This window comes from Nerophis ophidion, linkage group LG03 (genome assembly GCF_033978795.1).
Source record: "Nerophis ophidion isolate RoL-2023_Sa linkage group LG03, RoL_Noph_v1.0, whole genome shotgun sequence".
NCBI classification, from domain to species: Eukaryota; Metazoa; Chordata; class Actinopteri; order Syngnathiformes; family Syngnathidae; genus Nerophis; species Nerophis ophidion.
This window is the reverse complement of record NC_084613.1, coordinates 61,156,283-61,167,755: the sequence shown is the minus strand read 5'-3', so window position 1 is coordinate 61,167,755 and position 11,473 is coordinate 61,156,283. Positions and strand designations below refer to the sequence as shown.

The window sequence follows — 11,473 nt, the reverse complement described above, 5'->3', positions numbered from 1 at the left end:
TTTACACGCTTTGACATTATGTTTTTGGCACGTAGACAACGGGCCACTGGTGCGGAAGCACGCCCGACCTCACTCTGTATTGTTCTGGACAGAAAGGTGTCAGGTCGACCAATAAATAGCCATGAGCATCCAAAGTAGCATCCGCAAAACTTTCCAAGAAAAAACTTTTTTGTGCGGGGAACATTTGCTGTGCCAACACGTTAATCTGCAATCTGTCCCGCGGGTTCTTAAACAGTATCATATAATTACAGTTTAAGCTAATGGTGCGTGAAAATTTTCCCTGATGAAAAACATTCTGGGTCAGCATCATAACGCTCATATTTCTATGATGTCTATACTGCGTGAAAATTTTAACCACTTCGGGGTGATTTGAGGCTTGAAAAATAACATCGTCCAAAATCACCAAATGGGTCTGATCGTCCGGAAACAAGTTTTCATCTTCAAAGGAATCAGGCAGTCCTTCAACAAACTTTATTTTTTTATTCATCTTTTTTAATTCAGCATACATGGGTTGGAAAGATGTATAAATCCACACAATGTTGTCGGGTACAGAATTCATGACATGTTCACAATTTTCCAAAACACATTTTACAAAAAAAGTCTTTCCGCAACCACTAGGTCCTACAACCAGGCATGAAAAAGGTGTATGAAATCTGGGATCAAAGTCTACTCGTTCCATTTTTTCCATTTCCTCTCTAATACCCGAAAGGTAAAGTTTTCCCGTCGGGAAAGAGACGTCTTTTGTCATACACCACTCGAAACTTTTTTTCGAAAGACGAGTTATTTAAAAGGAACCCCCTTTTATCACGAACAATTTGGTGATGAGGGGTGTAGATCGCACCTGTTTTGTCTTCCTCCAGATAGCCCTCCACCAAATCTTTAACGCTGTCAAAGTTGACCCTCTCACAACACTCGCGGGTTTGAGTGATTCCTTTGGCACGCAGCACAGTTTTTTTACCCTGCAGGGTTTGGTAGGCATAACTCTTTGGACCGGCGGAGACGAATTCGTGAATGCTGTCTCCTCCCAACTCATCCGTCAAATCGCCTAGATAGGACCCCGTCTCCAGAGAAACTTCCCCCTCGTTTACCGTGTAGATTAAACTATCGGTGTCTGTGTAAAGAACTCTCTCTTGCAACACCTCTAGGTAACCGTACATTTTCAAACGTGCGTAAGCGGTGGTAAAAGCAGCGACAAATACATTATTTGTGTTACCGGGAAGCACCACGCTGTTTTTACTGTATTGCCATTGCACCATAGCAATTTGCTCGTTGAGAAAGGAAAAATATTCAACCTGATATTTTCCTGAAAATACAAAGTCGAAAAATACTTCACTTTTTCTCACCAAGGTGGTCTGAGTTCTATTGCACCTCTCCGCAAACTTTCCCCAAAGGCTGTTTAAACAGAGTTTTGACATTTGTCTCTTGGCAGGGTTGGGTTCGATTTTTTCAGCATCCAGCTGTATTCCCTGATTTTCACGATATTCACGAATGTACTTTTCCCTGCTTTCTGCATCGACGGCTTCTTTGGGATACCCTGAAGCTTCTTGCTTACCCTTTAGGAAAGTTTGAACATAACCCGTAAAAACGGTTTCGCTCCGTTCTTCAAAGTGCCACACCTCCGTAATCTTACCGACTCTGTATCCCAACTGTAAAGCTTTGTTGAATTCGAGCGTGACCCAGACTCCCGTCAATGCCCTTCCTTCCTCATCATGTTCGCAGGGTTCCTGCTGGTTATTGTTTTCTGCGCATGTGCGGCAAAGTGTAAACACTAGTTTACCCTTGACCGTTCTGTAGGGTAGCACAGGGAAATAGAGACCTCGAGGAGGGTGAACAACGGCTCTGACCAGACCGAAATAGTTTCCAACATCGTCAAAATCCGTGTGGATGATGACAGGATGACCCAGGGGGTAAGGAAATGCGCTGTTGACGTACGGGTAGAGAGAGGTGACATCCTCATACAATACACGCTGGTTCTCACCCGCCGTGTGCCTCAAGCAAAAGGCGCTTGTCCTACCTCCATAAAGAGCGTCTCGAGGCATGAGAGGTGCGGGGTAATTGCGTGTTTTGAGAAAGTCTATTACCCTAGGGTTTGATTTTTTCATTTCATTCCACTCGTGCTCTCTGATGACGATGATGTTGACCTTGTGGTCACGCTTTAACGCTTTCATTTTTTTCTCGGTAGCCTTGTGCAACTCCTCGAACGGTGCTGTATGCCCTCGAAGGGCATACAGCACCGGGTTCGAAACACGTCGGGCATCCGTGATAAAAACACCCCTGAAATTCCCAGACGAATGGTTTGCCACCGATTATAGCAAACCCATCCACAAAGTATGCCACCATCTATTTTTCGCCTTTGTTTAAAGCATGCTGAATGAAAATACCACGACGATGCGACTCCCATTCTAACCATTGGATGCTGGTGTGTGAGTATTTTTTACACAACCCTCGGTAGTTATCCGGGGAAGGTATGGCTAGAGAACGCGGCTCGAGGAAATTAGTCACAAACACCTTCATGCAGGCCGAGGCTATGGTGATACGGGAGAAGGGGTCAACACCCGTCTCGCTCGTAAACTCGGCTCTAAATTTGATGCAACCCTCACGAAGAACATTGACGTCGTTTTTACAGTAGTGTACCGCTTGTTTTTGAAAATCAAAGACCTCGCTTTTCTCATTTTGATACCACGTCTCAAACTTGGTGCGTTCAACAGGTGTCATGCGTTCTACACCGTAATTGCTGATTGCGGGGTATTTTCCGACATAATTTAAATGTTCCTCCGAACTAAATTTGTGAGGAAAATACCCCTTGGACCAGCAATCACCGAGTCCTAACGCTTTTGGCATAGCGCTAAGCGGCATGGTAAGGAAGGAAAGCGAGTCAATGTATTTTTGCAAAAAATCAGGGTCTTTAAAACAGAGAACTTTACTCCCCTGCATGATAATTAAGGGTGCTATACCCAGCTGTACCATGCCTCTCAGAATCAAGTAACCGTCAAATCCTTTCGAATTGTGGGCTATAAATGTAGATTTAAGATAATGAGGTTTCCTGAAATGATTGAGGAAAACTGTAACACAATCCAGTCCAAAAGCACACCACTCTTCTCCTTGCAGCGTCTTGGTACAGACTAGAAAGGGAATGTGAGTGTGATCGTCATCGACAAACGTCTCAAAATCATAGAATATGATATTATCATTGTGGTTTACTTCACGTGGTTGGGGTTGTATATAGCAAAGATGTCGCGTTTCAGGTGTCTCTGAGTCACTGCGAGGTAGCTCTTCTTTACATATTTGACATTTTAACTTAGGGCACGTGTGTTTAGCGATACCTGTAGCCACAGGTACATCGTAAAATAGGTTGCATTTAAGGCATTTCTCTCGCCGATCGCAGTTGCTGACGAGTTTTTCCATAACCCGGTGTTTTACCCTGTGTCTGAGGAGACATGCAGGAGAACGACACCACATGTTGCAATCCCTGCAAAGCACAGTTTTCCCCTCTATTTTTACACACCCGTTTTGTGTACAGACCAAGCAATAGCCGTCGCATTTGTGTCTGTCGGGTTTGTCGTACCCTTGGTAACAGTAGTGACAAACGTACGGTTTTGACAAAAAACCTTTAATGTTAATGATACCGCTGTAATGATTCTGAGATAAATACAGATACAACGGATTTTCTGATTTGGGGTAATCCGTCTCGAACCGTGAGAGGGGTCGTTGGCCCTCTTCTCTGTACAGTATGACAATTTTACGACGTACCACTTTTTCAAATTCACGAATATGACTGAAAGTGACGGAAGTCTGTTCGTCTAAGCCCGCTTTTCTCTGTATTTTTTCAGCCTCCGCCACAGCCTGGCTATCTGTAAATTCAGGATGTAACAGACTTGCTAGGCTAATGGCAAAACATAGTTGATTATTCGAGTTTAATGGATTGTAAAGATAACGAGCTTTTTTTCTGCGGATTTCATGTTCCAAAAGGGTTTCGATTTTTCTTCTTACACCACCTCGAGGGTGTATGTATCACCTGGACCATCACCTGTATTTCTTCATCGTTCAATATTTCAACGTTTGATTGTACCAACAGATCTAACACGTCTTGAAAAGCATTCATCACAGCCCCGGCATCGTTTCGAAATGTAAATGAAGTGTGTTGATTTGCACTTTCACCGGATAACTCCAATTGAATGATATCGTCGGGTCTAGCTTCCTTAGTTACCATCTGTGTCAGCTTTTTAAGGCTCCCCAAGACTCCGCGGTAAAATGTGGCGTAATCTGTTACATCGTTGTTTTGAGGAAAAGTTAAAACGCTGGATAGTTGTATATTGTTGAATGTTTCCCTCCTCAAGACATTTACCCCATCACCCCTCTGGGTCTCATTTGAAATTGATTGGTCAGCCGTTGACGGTTGGTTCTGCATGACCCCCACCACCTCCGAAAAATCCAAACATTCCCCCGAGGGTGTCGCCCCTCCCAACACCTCGTGATGCTGTGTAGAGGCTTGTGTGTTTGTGTTTGAATTTAACACATTAATATCATCTTGCAAAGACGGATCATCGTTTGGTTCCCATTCTATCTGGTTGTTTGGATCTAAATGATGATTACAAACGTCTTCATCTTCTACAATAACTACATCTAATTCAGATGGAACTACACCCATTATATTTCTCTAAAGAAAAAAAAAGAAAAAATAATTCGAATGGAACAGATATAACAAACCAGTATGTATCAAATCATGTCTGCCATCTTCATGAGAGTGCGAGCCAGTATACGATAGTACTGTTTCAGCCTTCTTCTGTTTCTATCATGTTTGTCGAGCTGGCGGGCGCATCTACGCTTCCTCCTGCGTTTGTTGCCTGTGGAAAAAAAAAAATTAAACAAATATATATATACCGGCTTTAACCACATGTGGCGCTGTCATCTCCACTCATGCAAGCATAGCCGGAAATAAACCCACCCCCTCCGGAATCAGTCCCCGCCCATTCCCCTTAGGCGCGAAATTCATTTGAGCGAAAGACATTGGAATGAGACGAGCTCTTTAAAGCTCCTGAGAATCTTAAAAAGCTTACAGAAAACGAGAAAAACTTACAGCGGGTGCCTGTTGGACATTCACCGTCGTTTTCGATGATTTCCCCTCGGAGCAAGGATTCGATGTCTGGAGTCTTTGGCGCAATCAAGCCTTCTCCTCTGCCTGGAATGGCCGTTGACGGACCCGCCAGCGTTAAGGGAGACCAGCGAGCAGGAGATGTAAACGGAAAATCTGTAAGTAAATATATGTATATATGTATCGTATACCGCATGTTTTTTTTTCTTGTAAAAATGAGAATTATTTGACTCACCAGACTGCGATTGGGTTAAAGGGATCGCGTTGGTCTCTTCCGGCGAATCCTCTATAAAACAAAATAATGAATACACATAATATTAAATAATTCGAAGGTTTAAACACACCTCGATAATCATCTTCCAACTTTGTAAGATCGATCAAACAAAGTTCTTCGTCTTTCACTTCGTCGTCATCGGCTGTTAAAAAAAAAAAGGTATTACATCGTCGTACACGTGCAATGCTTTTAACGTTTAAATGCTTAAACGGAGTTAAACCATTGTCTAATAACGTGGTAAAAACGGAGGTAATGAAATGAATACAGTAAAAAAAAAAAATCGGTACTTACACAAAAGGATTGGAGACTCTGTTAGGAGATCCCTTGGTGGTGGGTGAATTTCAACTCGATGTTCGACTGTTTTTAGTTCGAATAAATACTTATTATAGCAACATTAAACAGACGTGTTACAAGGAATGAAAAAAAAAAAAAAAAAGAAATTACCTTTCATTCTGCAAATCGCGGTTACACTGTGTTCTGCGCTAGTTTCTCCATCTGTTTAAATATGTTTTCGTGAGGTATGGAAGTTGTTTCAAACGATCGTAAACATTTAAACTGTCAAATGGCTGGCCAGTTGCTATTCATACGACATTCTCAAGCTTCCATAAAAACTGAACCCTCCTTTGTCCCCCAAACTGACCTGTTGTTTCAAACGATCGTAAACATTTAAACTGTCAAATGGCTGGTCAGTAAAAACTGAACCCTCCTTTGTCCCCCAAACTGACCTGTTGTTTCAAACGATCGTAAAGGTCAGTTGCTAGGTTACACTGTGTTCTGCGATAGTTTTTTCCATCTGTTTAAATATGTTTTCGTGAGGTATGGAAGTTGTTTCAAACGATCGTAAACATTTAAACTGTCAAATGGCTGGTCAGTAAAAACTGAACCCTCCTTTGTCCCCTCTTCTGGTCTTAACGATGTGTGCGTACGAATGTGTGTGTGTGTGTGTGCGTGTGTGCGTGTGTGTGTGTGTGTGTGTGCGTGTGTGTGTGTGTGTGCGTGTGTGTGCGTGTCCACCAAAAACGTCCCAATCCACGGTAGATAACGATGAAAATATCGAGAAAGGGCTTCCGTCTCTTCTTTCTTTTAGCTGAAATAAGCAGATATCCCCCATTTCATATCTGAATACAAATCCAAAAGATCCCTCCATCCCGTACGCTTCCAAGTCCCATTTCTCACGCAAAGACTCGGTCGGCGGCATCTGAATACGATTTAGAAACACTCGACTTTTTTGCGGAGCGTCAATGTAAGTTTTATTATTTTTATAAATCGACACAGGCGTTTCACTAATCATGACCGAATCGAACAAAGTCTTTACGCTAACGTATAAAGCTCCAAATAATGACTAAGCCTTACACCGCCATTTTGTACCCCTCCTCTGCGTGTGTGTGTGTGTGTGTGTGTGTGTGTGTGTGTGTGTGTGTGCGTGTGTGTGTGTGTGCGAAGTGCGTGCTTGTCCACATCTCCACACGTAACATTCCCAGCCATCAATACATCGAAATCTGGAAGTTGTTTCAAACGATCGTAAACATTTAAACTATCAAATATATGGTCACATGCTGCTCAGATGACATGGCTTTCTTAAAAAACTGAACCCTCCTTTGTTCCCTCGTCAGGTCTTAACTCCACCCTCTTCCTGGTTTAACCACTCCCACCGCAGGTCTTAACTCTGCCCTCTTTCTGTTTAAAACTCCACCCTCTTCCTGGTTTAACCACTCCCACCGCAGGTCTTAACTCCACCCTCTTCCGGGTAAGCCACACCCACTTGACCTTGACATTTGACCCTGACCTTTGAACTTGACCTTTGAACTTGACCATTGACTTTGACCTTTGACCCTGACCCCTCATAAATCATTGACCTTTGACCTTGACCCCTCATAAATCATTGATTTATCATTGATTTATGACCCCCCATAAATCATTTTTGACTAAAGGTAGGGACTTAAATTCTCTGACGTGAGACAACCACGTGACTCTCGAAGGACACCACTTTGTGAACAAATGCGTGGGCAAATTGCCGAATAGTTTATGAACAAATATTTCTCAACTAGCTATTGCAAGTAATATAGGGATTTCACCATAAGGCAGGGGTGTCCAAACTTTTTCCACAGAGGGCCGCACACGGAAAAATTTAAGCATGCGGGGGCCATTTTGATATTTTTCCTTTTCAAACCAGAACAAAATATATGATTTTTTTTTTATCCTTAGGGCTCCTGGGGAGCATAGAGGGTCTCAGTCACTAAAATGTTAAAAAATAAGTAAAATTATTTTTATTATTTTTTATTTAATGCTTGCAGTAAATCTCTATATCAACTTGAGGTTGATATAAAGTAAAACAAATAAGGTTTTATGCCTTTTCGGTCAAAGCTTTGTTTTTTATAGTAAAACTGAAATATGCAGAATTTAGATCGATAGATAGATAGAACTTTATTAATTCCTTCAGGAGAGTTCCTTTATTTATCAATTAAAGCCCTCAAAGATCAATAATGCAGGACACCATTAATTTTAATTATTTAATATTTTTGAGTAATCACAGTGAAAAGTTAAATAAAATCCTACTAAATATATTTGAGATCCGAAAGGTTCCTCACTCATAAAGTGATGCATTTTAATTTTTTTACTTTTAACACTTAAATTTCAAGATCAACTTCCGATATATCTGTCGATTTTAAGTTTTAACTATTATTTTGTTTGTTTTATGCTCTTTTGTCAAAACTTTGATGTTTTTCTATGGCAACCACACAACACATGCAATATTTTTTCCACATAAAACATTTTAAAGTGATAACTTTTAAGTAATAATTCATTATAACATAGATTTTTTTGTCCTTTTTTTTTAGCAATGGAAAAAAAAGAAAATAAATAAATGATAAATGGGTTGTACTTGTATAGCACTTTTCTACCTTCAAGGTACTCAAAGCCCTTTGAGACTACTTCCACATTCACCCATTCACACACACTGATGGAGGGAGCTGCCATGCAAGGCGCTAACCAGCACCCATCAGGAGCAAGGGTGAAGTGTCTTGCTCAGGACACAACGGATGTGACGAGGTTGGTACTAGGTGGGGATTGAACCAGGGACCCTTGGGTTGCGCACGGCCACTCTACCACTGCGCCACGCCATCCTAATAACTAAAGACAAAAGGAAAAAAAAAACTGCCTGTATGGCAGCTTTGTGTCAACATTGCCACTTCTTGTCATTAGATTTCACCTCATTCCACTTTTTTTAAATGTTTTTTTTAATTTTTGCAATACTATCAATTTCGAAATTTTTGCAGAATGTGTGGCGGGCCGGTAAACGATTAGCTGCGGGCCGCAAATGGCCCCCGGGCCGCACTTTGGACACTCCTGATCTAAGGTCTGTAATATCATGAAAAGGTTCAGAGAATCCGGAGAAATCACTGCAAGTAACATTGAATGCCCGTGACCTTGGATCCCTCAGGCGGAACTGCATAAAAAACCCGACATCAGTATGTAAAGGATATCACCACATGGGCTCAAGAACACTTCAGAAAACCACTGTCAGTAACTACAGTTTTCTTCGCTACATTAGTAAGTGCAAGTTAAAACTCTATCATGCAAAGCGAAAGCCATTTATCAACAACACCCAGAAACGGCGCCGGCTTTACTGGGCCTGAGCTCATCTAAGATGGACTGATGCAAAGTGGAAAAGTGTTCAGTGGTCTGACGAGTCCCCATTTCAAATTGTTTTTGGAAACTGTGGACGTTGTGTCCACAGAACAAAGAGGATAAGAACCACCTGGATTGTTATAGGCGCAAAGTTCAAAAGCCAGCATCTGTGATGGTATAGGGGTGTATTAGTGCCCAAGGCATGGGTAACTTACACATCTGTGAAGTTATCATTAATGCTGAAAGGTACACACAGGTTTTGGAGCAACATATGTTGCCATCAAAGCAACATTATCATGGATGCCCCTGCTTATTTCAGCAAGACAATGCCAAGCCCCGTCTTACAACAGCATGGTTTCACAGTAAAAGAGTGCGGGTACTAGACTGGCCTGCCTGTAGTCTAGACCTGTCTCCCATCGAAAATGTGTGGCGCATTATGAAGCGCATAATAAGACAATGGAGACCCCGGACTGTTGGAACAACTTAAGCTGTACACCAAGCAAGAATGGGAAAGAATTCCACCGGAAAAGCTTTAGAAATTGGTTTCCTTAATTCCCAAAAATTACTGAGTGTTGTTAAAAGAAAAGGCCATGTTTGGACTGTGTTGCTGCCATTAAATTCAAAGTTAATGATTATTAGCAAAAAAAACATTAAGAAGGGTACTCAGTTGGGGCTCAATATCAAAAAGTTCACTTACTTCAAAGATAAAACATGCTGAAAAAAAGCAAAAGAAATTGGACAACATTAAGCATTATGGGCTTGTCTAAAGCAAGGATATACTGTACGATACAGCGGCTGAGCAGGTCTGGAAGATCTACATGACGGTTGACGGCAGCTCAACCGAGGGAGATCTCTCTCGGAGTCGTCTTCTGGGCTGTGAGATGTGTTGCGAGCTACTACAGCCTTGTTCTTCCATGACCTGGGGTGAGAGGTTACCAGCACAATTTTTAAAAAGCTTTTACATCGCTTTCCCAGTATGGGAAGTACGGAAAGGGAAGGTTAGCCGTCAAACACTGGAGAATCCTCAACACCAATGTCTTGTGCGAAGTAAACACAAAACACAGAGAACACACAGAAGGCAATACAAATAATATTAGAATAACTTAATACATTTAAGAGATGATTTGACAAAAACAGACTATCTTCGAATCTCAATAAAACAAAAATACTGCTATTTGGCAACAGTAGAAGAAAAAGTCAAACAAATACAAATAAAATTAAAAAGTACAAATGATTGTCACACACATACTAGGTGTGGTGAAATTATTAATAAACGGACGTTGAATGAGTAAAACAAACCACATTTTGAGTGTAATAATAGGTGATCAAATGAACTGGAAATCTTAAAAAAATATGCAACAAAGCAGCAAGAAGTACCGTATATTTCGGACCATAAGTCGCAGTTTTTTTCATAGTTTGGCCGGGGTCCGACTTATACTCAGGAGCGACTTATTACACATTACCGTAAAATATCAAATAATATTATTTAGCTCATTCACGTAACAGACTAGACGTATAAGATTTCATGGGATTTAGCAATTAGGAGTGACAGATTGTTTGAAAAACGTATAGCATGTTTTATGTTATAGTTGTTTGAATTAAACTTACCATAATATGTTACATTCCAGGCACCTTCTCAGTTGGTTATTTATGCGTCATATAACGTACACTTATTCAGCCTGTTGTTCACTGTTTTTTATTTATTTTAAATTGCCTTTCAAATGTCTATTCTTCGTTTAGTGTTTTATCAAATAAATTTCCCCTAAAATGCAACTTATACACAAGTGCGACTTATATATGTTTTTTTCCCTTTTTTATTATGCATTTTCAGGAGGTGCGACTTATACTCCGGAGCGACTTATACTCCGAAAAATACGGTATGTCAAAAATGAATAAAGTAAAATATGTTCTGGACCAAAAAAACACTCCATTTTCTCTACTGCTCGCCATTGTTATGATATATGGGTTATTGTGCAGAAATATGGGGAAACAACTACGAAAGTACACTTCATTACAAAAAAGAAAGCTCACTACGAAGTATGAGTGATACATACAGTGATTAAAAACACATTAGAGGCAACCACCACGGTTGATATACTTCACACACAAGTCATCATTTCTCCGTGATTGATGGTCCAAAGCTAATAAAGGTTTGGGAAAAATGAGTGTGGAGGTTGCCCTCTAATGGGTTCTGCAGACCACCACACACTGCCAAGAGAGCCCGGATCAGAGTTACAACACTCTTTTATTTCCATACAATCGTGCAGGTGTTTTTGCTTTCCAGCAAAATGTTTGTCTGCGTCTTGTCTCTCTCGCTCTCTCTCTGCTCCCATTGCACCTCCAACAACGTGTCTCATCCCGGCTGCTGCTAATTTTAATTTTCCTGAGGGAACTCTCCTGAAGGAATCAATTAAGTACTATCTATCTGTCTAAAGGTGACAGGTGATTAGATACCATGGCCCACCTGGGTCATGTACGCA

At 41.1% G+C, this 11,473-nt stretch overlaps 1 protein-coding gene across 3 annotated transcripts; it reads right to left on the bottom strand.

Moving 5' to 3' along the window:
• Window positions 1-456: 456 nt before the first annotated feature.
• On the bottom strand, window positions 457-10,159 carry LOC133549889 (uncharacterized). Of its 3 annotated transcripts, none has more exons than XM_061895771.1 (7): window positions 9,691-10,159; window positions 5,811-5,861; window positions 5,658-5,723; window positions 5,437-5,508; window positions 5,328-5,378; window positions 5,078-5,248; window positions 457-4,844 (listed from the first exon to the last, which is right to left on the bottom strand). In XM_061895771.1, exons 2-7 carry the CDS (start codon window positions 5,815-5,817, stop codon window positions 4,717-4,719), a joined length of 495 nt encoding a protein of 164 aa, XP_061751755.1. In that variant the 5' UTR covers window positions 5,818-5,861; window positions 9,691-10,159; the 3' UTR covers window positions 457-4,716. The 3 variants fall into 3 exon arrangements, with proteins under 3 accessions (XP_061751755.1, XP_061751754.1, XP_061751753.1); XM_061895770.1 differs by having other exon boundaries at window positions 9,691-10,137; XM_061895769.1 differs by lacking the exon at window positions 9,691-10,159 and having other exon boundaries at window positions 5,658-7,796.
• Between the last annotated feature and the right edge of the window lie 1,314 nt (window positions 10,160-11,473).